Source organism: Scophthalmus maximus, chromosome 17 (genome assembly GCF_022379125.1).
Source record: "Scophthalmus maximus strain ysfricsl-2021 chromosome 17, ASM2237912v1, whole genome shotgun sequence".
Taxonomy (NCBI): Eukaryota; Metazoa; Chordata; class Actinopteri; order Pleuronectiformes; family Scophthalmidae; genus Scophthalmus; species Scophthalmus maximus.
This window is the reverse complement of record NC_061531.1, coordinates 6,036,429-6,051,638: the sequence shown is the minus strand read 5'-3', so window position 1 is coordinate 6,051,638 and position 15,210 is coordinate 6,036,429. Positions and strand designations below refer to the sequence as shown.

The following is a 15,210-nucleotide window of genomic DNA, read 5'->3' as shown; positions in this document are numbered from 1 at the left end:
TGGATTTTTGTGATTGTGCGTGTGCACACCTTTGTACAGTGCTCGTGTGGTTGCTATGTATGTATGCTTGTCGTGGTGAATGTGTGTGTGTGTGTGTGTGTGTTTGTGTGTGTGTGTGAGAGACACACTGCAGTACATTAAAAGTGCAGCATCGTGCATTGGAGGGGCATAGGGCACATCATTATGATGGTAGGAGAGTGGGAGTGGGGCTGCGCTGCACTCACTGGCCCCATGCGAGGGCAGATAAGCTTCGACGGAGACGAAACACAATGCATCTTTATGGGAAATAGATTCCCGTTTGCAGCACCTCTATTGTTGTTCAGGCCACGATGATGTTCTGAGCGTGCCGTGTCAAACATTTACCGACGGCAGGGTATTATGGTAATGATTTTAAGTGGCTCCCCTTTGTGAAAAGGAAAGAAACCCCCGATTAGAGCTGCACTGTGTGTGAGCCTCTCAGCATTAAGGGACCACAATAAACTGAAGTTTCGTGCACTGCACCGCCGTCTTCCTCTGATGCAGTCGTACCTATTTGATCACAAATTGTCTCTTATGTGTCATTTCAGTCATAACCCACTCTTCCATCCCACCCTGCCTCCTCTCCACATTGCCTTTGTACCCTGGTGCCTTCACCAGGCTCCCCCTGTTCACTTCCACTTGAGATGCAATAAGAACAAAGGAGCCGTGTCAGAAAACGCTCAGCCCAGACTCTCAACTGTGCACTTGCACTAAGCGAGGATTGAATCTTTGACTGTTTGGGTGTAAATAGAGTTGGGCATCTGTGAAATAGCAAAAGCTTGCAGAGAGGGAGGGGGAGACGGAGGGATGTGATGGAGAGAGATGAGGGGAGGGGGTGCAGGAATATGAGCTTGTGCATTTTTAAAGGCGGTCTCTGTGTTGCAAGAGAAGAAGAAGAAGCAGAAGAAGAAGAAGAAGAAGAAGAAAAAAACCCAGTGGTCTAACAGGGAAACGAACAGGTCGAGCAGCTGATGAAGGCATGCACATGTGATTCAGAGACGGAGCCCGCCGCCCGGGATCTGGAGGCTTGCGCCGCGGAGATGTGTTCGATTTGAGCTCGCGATGGGTGGAATCACCTCGGCGGCGTGTGAGCGAGGGTGAGGGAGTCGGGGGGGGCAGGAGGGGAGGGGGCGGGGGTGTGTGGACCTCGCTGGTGACGGGACCCACAGGCTCCCCGACTGCGCTCCGCTCTCATCAATTTTTCGGAGGTGAGGACAAAAGGAAAAGAAGGAAAAAAAGAGAGAGGGGGGGGAATCGGAGAAAGAAAAGGCCCCGGGATCCGAGTGTCGTGACGGGCCCCCACCCCCCCCGACTCCGACTCCGTCTCCGTCTCCGCCGCTGGCCGGGGTTGTCTGGACTCGAACGGGCGAGGGAAGAGCGGCGGAGCGGTCGACTCGAGTCTGGGGTTTCCTGCCTCACCGACCAGCCTCTCGCCCTCCGAGGGGCCTTGCGTCGCTCCGGTTCTCTCCAGGTAACGCAGCGAGGGAGCGTGTTAGCCGGCCCCGGCCGACGTTAGCTCTGTTTATTCGAGGAGGGAGGGAAAATGTCAGTCAGGCTGCGCGATCCTTTTTTCCTGATGCAGTCGCCCGCACCGGGGCTCCTGCTAGTGTTCGTTATTCATGCTAGCTACCTCCATTTACCCCAACAGCCCCAGTGAATAGTCTGCGGGAGGGGGTGGGGGGGAACATCTGCACCCAATCACCCCTCTGTTGGAGCCCATCGCTCGCCCGCCCGCCTGTGCCGTTAGCCCGCTGCGACCGTCGGCTCGCGCACGTCCGCAAAACCCGCTCGTTCTAACGAAGTACCTGCTAATTAGCCGGCTCGCTAAGATGCTAACCAGTGGCCGCGGCTCAGCTAGCTAGCTGCCAACAGACGCGTCTTAGCTGGCGTATTTAACGTGCAGCGTGTGGGGGTTCATCGGTTTCTTTTTTTGGGGGGGTTGCTAACGCTAAGCCTGTGCGGCTAAGAGGAGGCAGCATCACAAAGCTAACTGTAATGCGTATACGTCGCTTGTTGGCTAACGTAGCTGCTAAAGGCTATTGTGTAAGAAAGCCAGTGTTGTGTTCATGACAGTCGGACACGATTGACCGACTGAAACGGAGCTGTCGGTTTATCTTCATCTGCCCCAAAATATATATTTACGGTGCGTATGCTCTCAATCTATAAGGCAGCTGCGTAACTAATTGACTCGCAGGCAGACTGCATTGAGTCAGTTTGTCTCTGTGTGTGTGTGTGTGTGTGTGTGTGTGTGTTGTGAATGCTGCCGGCTGGTTGTGCACAGTGAGCTGCTGTGATTTATTAGTAATCAAGATATGAGAGATGAATAGTGTCCTGTGTGTGTGTGTGTGTGTCTCGTAGCCTCACCGGTGTCCACACAGCATCACAGCACGTTACGTTGACTTTGACACTTGAATGTGACACTTGCACATGGACCTGTCCGATGATGCGGTCTGTCATTTGATTTACAACGTGTGACTCGTCTGATCCGTGGCCCCCCCCTGGTCCTGGTCTTTTCCCCTCATCCCCCCTCATGGTCTTCATTGAAATGATCATCACTTTCACTTTGGTGAAAAAGAAAAAACAAAACTATTCACTGGTGAAAAAACGGATCAACACTAATCACAAATGATAACAGTAAAACTGATTTGTCATATTCATAAAACAGTGTGGCCCAGATTAGGTTCTTCACTTGCCGGAGGGTCCGTGTATCGGGAGCAGACAATAGAAGCTGGCGTCACACATGGCAATAACGGGCACTGACCCCATCATCCCGTCAAGCGTCCCCCACTAATAATCAAAGGCCATTAAAACGAGTGAGATACCCTAAAGTCTCCCGTCTTGGCTCCACAGGCTTGTTTGTTTACATGTGAAGAAGTGTGTGTGTGTGTGTGTGTGTGTGTGTTTGACTTTGTCGCCGTGATTTCATGCTGCTGCCCGTCAGCCCCCCGTTTGTTATCAGTCAGAAGAGACAGCTTAGGCGTGTATTGTAAAAGCACCAACCACAGTAAAGGCTGGAGACACAGTGCATATTAAAATAGGAGTGTTGAGCCGAGGCCAGCGAGCCTTTCAAGTAGTGAAGTGAGGAGCTGAGTGGATAGTATATGCACCAAGCAATGTTAACATCGTTATTGCTTTGGTTGATATATTCAAGAGAAATCTGTGTGGTTGTTTTGGTGCGCTACTAAAGATTAGTCCACTGAATGGGAAATGCAGATGTAATATGTGATCCTTAGACCCTTATTACATCCGCCACAGAGGTTATGTGATTGGTTTTGGTTTGTTTGTTTGGTTTTGTTTTCTTGCTGGATTACTCAAAAAGTTATGGATGGATTTGCAGGATTTTTTAAAGTCATCGGGCATGGTAACAGGTGATTACATTTTGGAGGAATTTCTTTTTGAAGGGTTCGTCACCATTGCAAGATGAGTCAAGACTTGACACTTTGAGTCATTTCCTCACAAATACATTTTTCCAAAATATGTGGGTCAGGTAGAGATGGTAATGCACGTTTTTGTGGAGGTCTGCACTCTCTGAATACTCTTGTTTTTCTTTTGCAATGAGAGCAACTGCAGAGATTTAGAAAAGAAATGGAGGCCTAAATAAAGGCTAAAAGTTTCATTAATTCAGTCTTAACCTGCATTGGTAAATATTTCACGTTTACCACTAAACTGTTTGAATCGATTTGTTTGGTTAACCCTAACCCTGAAAATAGGAATATTGGAAATAAAAGACTGCCTTTTGTCCAAAATGCATTTTTTTGACCAAAGTAAATTTCTCTTCATTCTTATTCAATCACGAAAACAGATGTTTAGCATAAAGTATGGTTAACAATTGTTGCCACTGCATATTTTGCATGCTAACGTTTCTGACTCATCTTTTGTATTCGCAGAGTTGTGAAGACTCCTGGTCAGCGACTCCTGGAAAACAAACTTATCCGCATGGAAATACAGAAGAGAAACAGAAAAGACGGAGCTTGAACTGACTGAACTTGAAGTGGAATAAATGGATTACCCTCCTTTTGGAAAATTGTTGCCATGGAACAAGGTAGAATTAAATCACGGTTGACAGAAAAAAACAAAGGTAAGGCTGCTACATGCTGAAGATACCGGAGCGCACCAAGAGTCAAAGAAAAAACGATTACGAAATAGGGACCAAAGACCTCCACAGTACAAATGAGTGCATGCACCAGCAAACCTTTTATTTGAAAGGGAATGACCAAGAAAAAGAACTGCTCAGAAAGCATTACACCCTGCATCCACGAGTTAATGAGAATATCAATGGAGTGTTCGCCTCCAGGAGTGTTCAGTGAGGGTCTGTATTCAGACCACTTGATTCTGTTACTGCAGCATTTGTCTCACACGGGTGTGAGTCAGGTCCTACACGTTGACGAACTGAAGGATTGCTGTGACGGAACTCTGGCTCAATGGTTTTGTTGAGATATTTTTCATCTTTTTTTTAACAAGATGCTATTGGATTATACCTCAGTTTAATCCAAACATAGCTCTGCTTGCTTGAGCTGTTGTCATAGCTGAGTGTATACACGCAAAGACATTCGGGGTTGAACGTCTCACATGGTGGTGTGTCACTTGATATTGTTGCCTGCTCAGTGCCAAACTGCTTCAGCGTCATAGGAATGACCGCACACTTTCAATCTGGTACTGTTCTGCAGTAGAATCCTGCTTCACAACGTATTCCTTTTTTTCTTCTTGTAGAAATTCATTTTTTAAAGACCCAGCTATAAGTAAACCTTTTTTTTTAAGTGTACACAACCATCATATTGAAGAAGAAAGATTTGGCCTTTACCATTTGGCATTTTTCTATATTGATAAGATCCTCATCTGTTCAACCGCCCCAAAACCTTCTGCTACAAAAACCGTGATTACAACATCTGTGATAATTCCTGCAGCTCTTTGGTGGATTTCAAGTGCATTTCCTTGTTTTACTGCCAGGCCATGGACTCTCTCTTTGTCATTTATGGTTACTGCCATACGCCTTCCAGTTTCTGATCAGAAACATTCCCTGATATAGACAGATATTTCCATTTTCGATTCAAACTTGGGGGGGAGGAAAATGCAGAATTTTCCTAACAGTCCTGCTCCCACGTCTCTACCCCATGGGTTCAGTGGGAGGGCTGGAGGTGGACCCCCCTATCCCCCTCAGCCAGCAGACCCCCAGATCTCCCCAAGGATGACAGATGATTATGCCGGGATGCAACAACAGAGCCTGCACAGGGGCCATCACCACCCCAGTCAAGCCAGCCACATGCTTGCTTACAGTGCCAGAAACAGAGGAGCTGTGGAGCCACCGCCAACACAGGGTAACATTCACAGTGGCAATAGTAACAACTTATACAGGAAGGATGCAATGGATTATTATTTTTCAATGGGTGGGAAGGACAGGCACAGAAGGGGAGCTATGGGTTATGGACCAGGCTTTGGGTACCCTAATATAGATGGACATTTACCTCACCAGTACAGGCATGCTGCATCTGGCTCTGCTCCATCGTCTGGCCTGATGTCACCATATCCAGTAGACTATGGCTCTGGTGCTGGTTCAGGTGGAGGTGCTGGTGCTGGAGCCTTCTCTCCTACACATCAGTACAATATGAGCCAGAACCCTGCAATGCAGTCAGTTCCAGCGTCTCAGATGCAGCACCGCCAGCATGGGCAAACCTTCCCAACCGTCCACCTTGGACAGCAGCATAGGAGCTATCCCCACTCTGGGCACAGGATGACCCCACAGTACCCACACTTCTCCCCACAGAGTGGCGCATCCACGGGGTCATCAGGAATGTACAGCCCCCCTCCGCAGAGATATCTCGACGGGACTGCTAGCACTGGATTTGATCCCAAAGTCAACAGTTCTCCCAGCATCAACTCCAGTTCAAACTCAGTCTCTAGTTCAGTTGCTGCTAACAATGTGGGGCCAATGGAGAATGTTCAACAGAGTTACCATGCTTCAAATTATCCTGGATTTCCCCCACAGACACATTCTCTTCACAAGCAGGCCACACTACAGCACCGCAACTCACAGCACAATTTAGGGGTCGGTTATGACAACTCTCTCAAGATGCAGCACCAGGGCCCGTCTCCAGGGTCTGTATATGCTAAACATCACCAAGCCTCCAATCCCAGTATACCTCAAGCAGCATCTCAAGAAATAGCCAAATCCCCAATGCATCCAAATGCTCAGCAAACCCAAATCAACCAAAACTTTAGCCCGATATCTAACCCCTCTCCAGCTGCCTCAGCAGTGCATTCCCCCAGCTGTAGCTCCTCTCCTTCCCCTTTGATGGGTGTCCCAGAGGCACATGGAAACCCCTCAGGTCATGGTCCTTCACATCCTCCTACATCACACCCCCGTAGCAGCCACGGTCATGGCAGATTACTGCAGACTATGCCTCAGTTAAGTCCCACTCCCAACTCAAATAGCAGCATCAGTAGTTGTGGAAGCAGTGGCAGTCATAAAGCTCACAGCATGAGTTCAGTCGGAGGCAGCAGTCTCCCTCCATCAGGCCGCAACAAAATGGGCCTAGGCGCAGGCAGTGGATCCCGAGAGGAAGGAACCTCCCTTTATTCATCTTCTCCGCTTGATAAAATGCAGGATGCCGGCCTGAATAGTCTTAATGCCTTGAGCTCACAAGTAGCCAATTTACCAAACACAATTCAGCACATGCTCCTCACTGACACGGTGCTTTCACAGAAGAAGAGAGATGGCGGACAGATGCAACAGGCAACACATAGCATGCCCCCCTCACAACCAAGGAGTCGAAATGCAAGTGCAGCCTCGAGTACTGGCACAGTCAAAGATGGAAGTGCAGCAGGTAGTGCTGATGGTGCCATCCTAGATGCAGGTGCTGATGAAGACTTTATGTCAGTAGGAGGCTCAACAGGGACCAAGGTGGAACGCGAGGATCAGTTTTCTGAGCGGGAACATGGGAGAGTGAGGCAGATGAGTGGTGCAAGCAATGGATCTGAACCAACTGGCTATCACCCTCCACAAGCATCAAACGTTAAAACGGTCAGCTTAGATTCCCCGTCAAAAGATCCAAGTGTTGCAAAAGCAAATGAAGCTCGTGTTCCTTCCTCATCAACATCTCCATCCTTTGGATGTCAGTCATTAGAGACTGGCCCAATTGCACATTCAACGCCTCCAGTTTCCTCGTCCCCCTCCACCAGCATTCCACCTCCCAAGCCAAATTGTGTCTCAGAGCCTGGTTTAACACATAATGACAGAGGTGGACACAGGAAGACGGCAGAGGTTAAAAATGAAGTCATCAGAAATGAAAGTGAAGTTGCAGCTGGAAAAAAAGAGAGAAGCAGTAGCCAGATGCAGCGAGAGCTGGACGTCAATACACAAAATGGTCAGGACAAAGAAAATAAGTTGCACTCTGCATCCAGATTACACAATAATGAGAGGGAAGCAAAGCACACATCTGAAGAACAGCAAAGTGCCAGTGGCGTTGGTGTGATTGTTTCAGCTAGATCTGAGGGAAGTCATGCTGAAAAAAGCAAGCACCCTCAAGACAACTGTATTGAAGAGAAACAGTCACATTCCTACTTAAGAGAGTCAAGCAGTCATAACGGGGAGGAGGGAGTCGATCTGAGTCTGTACTCCTCCCAGAAATCCAACTTTGGACGGCCTCAAAATCCCCCCCACTCTGGGCCACATAAATATGGCTACCCAGAATCAACATATGGCTCAGATTTATCAATGAAAAAGAGAGGGAGGGCTGGTGCTGCGAGTGTAATGGAATCAAATTCCAGATACTTAGGGTTCCAGCAATCACAAACTGGCTATGGCCCCGTGCAGCCCAAAGAGGGCGGTTCTGTAGCAGAGGCTTTGGTAAAGAGAGGACAAGGAGCGGGAGGTAAAGTTCATGAGGATAATTCACAAATGCAGCAGTTTCCCAGCCTTTTACAAGAGGTCCTTCAAGGTTATAATTTAGATAGACGTTATGGCAGACCAGAGCAGGCATTTCCTGCCCATCTCCAAGTTCAACAACAGTTTCAAAGCAGAAACCCGTACGGCATGACTGAAAATATGAGGATGCAGAGCGGAGTAGCTGAGGCTTTGGCTCATTCTGCCCACATGGGCAGCTCTGGAAAGCCCTCGCATTCAAACCTGAGGCATGGAAGTGAGCCTGATTTCACCACAGATCCCCAAACCTCAGTGAAGTCAGAAGTGTCCAATGCAAACATTTTGCAAAATGCTGACAAACCTGAATTGGGTGTGTCCCAGAGTAATTTACCACAGGGTACAGAGTCTCAGCAACCCCCAACCAAACATATAAACTTAGCTGACTATTCCCTGCCACAGAGAAAAGTGTTATCTAATGTGTCCACTCCGTCCTCTGCTGTTCAGGAGCTCCTTTTGCAAGAGCCAGAGCCGCTGACGGGCAGCATTGGTCAAACAGAGTCACAAAAACCATCAGGCTCCATATTAGCCCCATCAGAGCGGCGCTCTGTCATCTGTGATGTGTCGCCAAACCGGCGCAGCACGCCAGAGCGGGACAGGGAATGCGACCGAGAACGAGAGCGGGAGAAAAGTCAGAGTGGAGCCTCTGTGATTCAACAGCCGTTTTCTTCCCCAGTAGCAGCAGCCAATGATCTGAGTAAAAAAGAAGCGGGGGAGAAACAAGTGGTGAAAATCGAAACGGCATCTAAAGAGGCTGGCCAAGATGCTGTGAATTTACAAACTGATCGTCATGGCAGAGGTGGAGCTAATGAGGCGGACATGGAGTATCATCCCAAGTCTGTTCATCCATCTGTAGTAATGAATGCTGACCCCTACAGGCGAGGTAGTGTAGACATGTCCCCCTTGCCTTCTCACCCTCTGAGCACAAATCCTTTATCTTCACCCTCAAGGCATCAGGCCTATCTTCACAGTGTTGATTTATCAGCTGGCAGTGGGGGCAGTTTCCCTGGATATCGATACGGAGATACGAGAGAAGGCAATATCATGCCACGCACCAACCCCCATTTTCCCTCCCACCATCCGTACCACAACTTGCCCCACCTGGCTCAGTCCACAAACAAGCTTCAGATGTATCCTCACCCCCGTGGCCTCCCTCATCACCCGCATGAGATGAGTGACTGGGTTAAGGCGATGAGCAGGCCATCTAAGGAGATGATGATGCAGCCGGTGTTGTCTCCTGGCAGACACAAGGTCAGCCAAGCAGAGCAGAGGCTGAGGATGATCTCCCAACCTGACATGGCCGGTGAACAACACGCAACCAAAACGTCCCTGCATCATCAAAGCACTTACTTTGACATGAAAATGTGGGAGTCGACGCACCCAGGAAGAGAGGGCCCCAGAATGATGGAGGGAGACTCCTACTACAGAACACAGCCGCCGCCGCCTCCTCCACCACCTCCACCCCCTCCCCCTGCTCCAGTGGCTTCACACGGCCCTGCTCTTCAACAACTGACACACGGCCAAAATGCTGCTGAAGCCGAGGTCTCCCGAGGAGCCTCGGAGGAAGCCAAACATCCCTGCCCACCTCCTCCACCCTGCTCCACTAAGCCCCTTGCTGACGTTACCTCCGCTCCGCCATCGGTGCGTCAGACTAAAGCCGGGGGTTCGGGAGACACCAACCCATTAATATTGAGAAGGAGAGTTCGTTCTTTTATCTCTCCTATTCCTGCAAAAAGGCAACTCCAGGATGCATCTCAGCAGCGTGCTGCCACAAATTCACATCACTCCCCCGGGGCTCTGTCCGAGTTTAGCCACCACAATGAAGAGGACTCTAGTTCAGATGTCCCATGTCCCAGGCTTTCCTCCCCTATGCCCGGAGAGAACACTTATTCACAGCCTCTATCTCCATCAAGTGGCAACACCAAGGTCGTGCCTCAGAGGAAAGGGCGAGGGTTAAAACTGGAGGCAATAGTGCAGAAAATCACGCCAAATATTAAAAAGCCAGCAGGCCATGCTGAGGATGAGTCAAATCATTACGCAGGCTTCTCTCACTCAGAAATACCTCCATTTAATGATTCACAGGACCAAGACTTGGCACATTTCCCTCGAGTTGCAGTAGGGAGTGATAGTTACATGGATGAGAGTCACTCATTAAACAACCTGATTCCCTTCAGAGGAGTTGATGAGACTGGACCTTTACCTCCATCTGCCTTCCCATGTGATCCCCAGGCCCTCAAACAAAAGGACTTTGACTTTGGATTAGGGGCCGCCGTGGCATCAGCATCTGATGACAAGGAGGACTTTGCTTTGCTCGGACCCTTGCCCCCTCCCCCGCCTCTCCCTCGTCCGGTCCAGGGTTCCCCACCTCCGTCCTCCTCAGCCCTGTCAGACATTCAACATTTCACCAACACTTACCAGCAGCTTGAGACGAGGAGAGGAGAGCAGTCTGCGGCCAACCTTCTCCGACAGAAACTTCAAGAATCTGGCATGGGATTCGACGATTACCCGGGGAGCGACTACTACGGAACCACCCCGCCCCACCACGGCCAAGGGCACATGCTGAACAGACATCAGATGTCCTCCGGGAGGTCCAGTCTGTCGCCACAAGATTCTAAGCTTCAAGACAGTTCTGTGCCTAAAGGCTATTTCCCATCTGGCAAGAAGAAGGGCAGGCCTGTAGGCAGTGTGAATAAACAAAAGCGGGCCCAGAACCAGGCCCAAACACCGGCGCAGGCCCAGCCCCAAGTCCAGACACAGAACACAACTCTGAGTGCTATTTCAGCCCCACCCACTCTAGATACAGCAGCTGATCCAACTCCACAGACGGAGCAGACTACCAGCAGCACACCGGACCCGCCAGCGCCTCCACTGTCAGACAATGACATCTCTCCCCCTCTGGCCCCCCCCATTTTAACCCAGGTAGTGAAAGTGGATGTTGAGAGTGAGGACACGCAGCCAGAGACTGAGGTCAAACCTGTGCGACGGAGACGCAGAGGTGTCAAAAATGAAGACGAGTCGCAAGAAGCAAGAGGGCGTCAGAGGAGGAGGAGGAGAGGGGCTGCAGCGGCGGCGGCGGCGCCATCACTGGCCAAAGATGACCCAGAGACACATTTAGGGGCAGGAGGTAGTCCTGGCACAAACAGAGTATTCTTGGACCCAAATAGAAAAGGCCTGTTTGTGCCACACATACATGTGGAAAACAAAGTACCAGAGATTGGGGCGGTGTGCACCATTGTGAATGCCGAGGAGGAGAAGATGAAAGGAGAGCGTAGTGCAGTCGGAGGGAAAGCAGGCGGGAGTGGAATTGATTCTCTCCTGACCTCAGCGCTTTCCTCCCAGTTATCTAGGAGAGACAGAGAGTCTGAGAAAAGGAAGACGGACGAGGTGGAAACTGCACTTCAGTCGGGAAAAGCACTTCCCTCGTCTGGCTATGTTGTTTCAGGGCCTGTGATCACAGAGACCAATCACTCTGGCCGCCTGCTCTGTTGCCTGTGTCAGAAATGGGCAAATTACAAGCACCTCGGAGACCTCTATGGGCCTTTCTATCCGGCCGATTATGCGGCAAAGCTCCCCAAGAACCAGCCCCAGGTCCGACAGTGTCAAGCAACCACAGGCCCAAACAAAACGGGACCAAATTCAGACACGAGTACGGTCCAAGACCCACAAACGCAACAAGAGGCTCAGTTTACCAAGCCCTCGGTCGAGAGCGACTACGCCATCAGCCTCGACTCAAACCCAACATGTCTCAGCACTCCAATTAGAACTGCCTCACCAGCCGGCAGAGAGGAAATGATGATGCACGTGGCTGGCGAGCTGAGTAACACCGCCTCCTCCTACTCCTCCTCCACCACCACCACCAGTAAAACAACATATCTAACCTGGGACATGAATCTAGACATCCGGCCGATCCCTGAGCTCAAGCGAGAGCCGGACCTGGAGATCGACCAGCAGCGGGCGCCGCAACAGCTGCAGCTGCCGACCGACGAGGCTCAGCAGCGCCCTCAGCACAGAAAGCTGACCTCGCATCCCCGCTTCAAGAGGAGGCACAAATCCAGCGAGGATTCTCCCCGGATGGTGCCGTCCAACAGCAAGGCGTCGCTGCCCTTCCAGCCCCCTCCCCCAGCCCTGGACTCCCTGGGACCCTTGGCTCAACTCGCCCAGCTCCCGCAGATGCCCATGGACCCAGAGGAGCTGTGGGTGCACGAAGGCTGCATAGTGTGGACCAGTGGAGTGTACCTCGTCAACGGGAGGCTTTATGGCCTGCAGGAGGCACTAGATGGCGCCAGAGAAACAGTGAGTGTCTTTGTTTTTCCCTCCCCCCTTCATATTTCTGCTGTTGACTAACTGTGAAAAAAGGCAGTTTATGAATTCTGGGGTTTACTGTAGATCAGACGTTTCAGTGGAATGGTAGGATGTGTTTATTGATTTTTATCATTTTGCCAGACCCTCAGCTCTTCTTCACTGTCTAGTACAGTTTTCAGATGTATTGATTTCTTCTTTACCATTCTCTGTGCTCAGAGCTGCTCCTACTGCGAGATGGTCGGCTCAACACTGGGCTGCTACAGCAAGGGCTGTACACTTCGCTATCACTACCTGTGTGCTATTGAAGCAGGTGAGATTAAAACAGAGAGTTGGCGTAAAACACAAATGTTGCAGTTGCACCGTAGTGAACGTTTCTCTCCTCCTTCCCAGATTGCTCTCTGAACGAAGATAACTTCTCACTGCGGTGTCCGAAGCACAAGGTAAAGAAGGAGAGGTTGGTTTCCATAATGTTTCTGAAGACAATTTAGGCTAAAATACAGATATATCAAATAACAGTGCTTGATGTCTTTCAAACACAACCGTACAGTGGCCCAGCAATGTTCTTTCTCTCCGTCTCTCCCTCAGTCTACCCAGAGTATCCGGCCAGCCAAGTCAGTGTACCTGGAGCATTCAGAGAGAGGCTGAGAGAACTGGAGAGGAAGAAGAGACACCGGAGTCTGGGAGCTGTAAGTTTACGCTCCGTTGTATGTTTTTGTGCATGTATGCTTTCCAGTTTTGATTTAAATAACAGCTTTCTTATTTAATCATTTTAACACATAACCATCTTTTTGCACAGTGAAAGGGAGTAATAATTATTTCTTCAAGATGTGCTCAAATGTACCGTAAAGTAATAATAATGTCGGTGTACTGTGGATTTAGGAACTTACTCTATAATGGTATATTCATAACTAAAACCGTGTAGATGTCTGATGTAACTGAAATTTACCTAGTAACTGCTGTTTGATTAGCAAAGTATTTATTCAAATATCAGTGAATTGGAAACAAATGAGTAAATTGGGTGCAGGCCTCAATATGTGAGGGTTGAGGGACTTTCACTTTGCTTGTCTGGCATATTAACCAATATTGATAATAGGTTCTGTGCCTATTATTCCAGTGTAAAAGAGTCTTCACAGAGGTTGTCTATATTTAAAAAAAAAAAATGCTACATGTGAAAATAGTGTTGATGCTCACCTCCATTTTATTTGTTTTTCCTTTCTTAGGTTAGTTTGGACACCGAAGACTGAGAAATGTTTTTGAAGCAGCCCCAAATGTGAAAGGACAGGACTGGCATCTGTGACGGAGAGCAACAAAAGGGAATGTACAATTTCTCCACAGGAATCAGCATTATTTACATTTAAGACAATGGGGAAAAGAAACTTTCTTTTTTTTCTGAGAGAATTATTGCTCTTTACTTAAAAGCAGAAGAAAAGAAAAAAACATGGACATGCAACATAGAGGAACAGAGCTACAAGCAAAAGAAAAAAAAAACTACGAACGTTGAGTGGAATAAAATGAGATGTCAAGACTGACGGAGGAACTAAAGGAACTTTGAAGAACAAAAGAACAATTTCCTCCCTGGGCTTACTTTGATTTTCCTCAGACACCCTCAAAAGTGTTTAACACCTGTTTATCATCATCTGTATCATCATTTACCTTCTTTTTTGTTTCAGGTTTTCTTTTGTTTGCTTTGGAGAAGCATATCGGGAGCAAGCTGGGTGTCAAACCCAGCAGAGACGAGGCGAGACTGTTGTATCCTCTCGCAAGTAGTATTTTATCTCATGATATTAGGACGATCACAGTTATTATTTTAGTCCTCATTATTATTTTGTATCCTCATTAGTATTTACTCATCAAAATGAAATGGATGTATCTCACTTTTTAGTCAGTCAACACAAAAATTGGATTTTTTTCTTTTCTTTCATTCCTGGAGAGGGAGGAGCCAGAGGGTTGTCTGGATTGTCAGGGTTGAGTTTGCCACAAAGACATTATTGCCTTGGAGAACGGACATCTGTTGCCTTTCAAAAGTCATGTGTATGAGTGAGAAGTGTGTGTGTGTGTGTGTGTGTGTGTGTGTGTGTGTGTGTGTGTGTGTGTGTGTGAGTGAGGGAGAGCGAGAGAAAATGAAAAAAAAAGCCGATATCTGGGTCTTTGATTCCATTTTGGTCCTTTTGAAAAGTGTTCTTATTTTTCATCACTGGGGGTTTTTACGGTACAGATAGTATTCATGAAAAATCAGATGGACAGTCTTATTTTTCAAGTACAAAATGTTTGTAATGTGCAAAAGAGAAGGACAGAGCCTTGTAAGAGGAGGAGATAACACTATGGACTAATGCGCGTCTGCCATCTTTAACCGAGCTGAGTGGAAGATGAAGGTGAAAGGACACTAAAGCGTTTTTCATTGTCGTGGAACTGTGTACTGGGTGCACACGCGTGTATGTTCTACATAGGAAGTTACATTTGACTGACCGGTGTCGGTCCCTCGGACAGCGATGAAACATTTTTTGGGAGCTGAGAACATTGGGGGGAGGGGAGGGGTGGGGGGGTGTCATGCGAGTGGCTGTGATTGGCCAACCGCACTGGCCTGAGAAGGCAGAGAGCCGAACCAAGTGCTTTTGAACGGTTCCTTTCTGAAGCGACACAGCGATATGATCGAGAGATGCAAAATCCATTCAAAAGAAGCATTGCCATAAAATCTAAAAGTGAGTCGTACATGGTGTTGTCTTTATCATTTTTTATTGTTATTCTTGTAAAAAAAAAAAAAACTGAGAAGACAGTTACACTATCAAAACCATGCTGTATTAGAAACCTGTCAATATGTATATGAATTATGAATACACTTAAAAAAATGCTTCAACTATGCCCTTTTTCTTATTTCTGAAACACTGTGGGTACATTCATGCTCAGTCATACTTTTATGACACTTGTTCACGTAGTCTATCTCCATCTCTGTTTTTCAGACACACACACGTGCACAC

General features: G+C 48.3%; 1 protein-coding gene across 4 annotated transcripts; it reads left to right on the top strand.

The window, feature by feature from the left end:
- The first annotated feature begins 1,147 nt into the window (after positions 1 to 1,147).
- tcf20 (transcription factor 20) lies at positions 1,148 to 15,092 on the top strand. Of its 4 annotated transcripts, none has more exons than XM_035614083.2 (6): positions 1,148 to 1,226; positions 3,906 to 12,226; positions 12,452 to 12,545; positions 12,626 to 12,689; positions 12,821 to 12,921; positions 13,456 to 15,092. In XM_035614083.2, the coding sequence occupies exons 2-6, from the start codon at positions 5,087 to 5,089 to the stop codon at positions 13,458 to 13,460; spliced, it is 7,404 nt and encodes a 2,467-aa protein (XP_035469976.2). In that variant the 5' UTR covers positions 1,148 to 1,226; positions 3,906 to 5,086; the 3' UTR covers positions 13,461 to 15,092. The 4 variants fall into 4 exon arrangements, with proteins under 4 accessions (XP_035469976.2, XP_035469975.2, XP_035469978.2 ...); XM_035614082.2 differs by having other exon boundaries at positions 1,154 to 1,489; XM_035614085.2 differs by having other exon boundaries at positions 1,155 to 1,489; positions 12,626 to 12,675.
- The last annotated feature ends 118 nt before the right edge of the window (positions 15,093 to 15,210 follow it).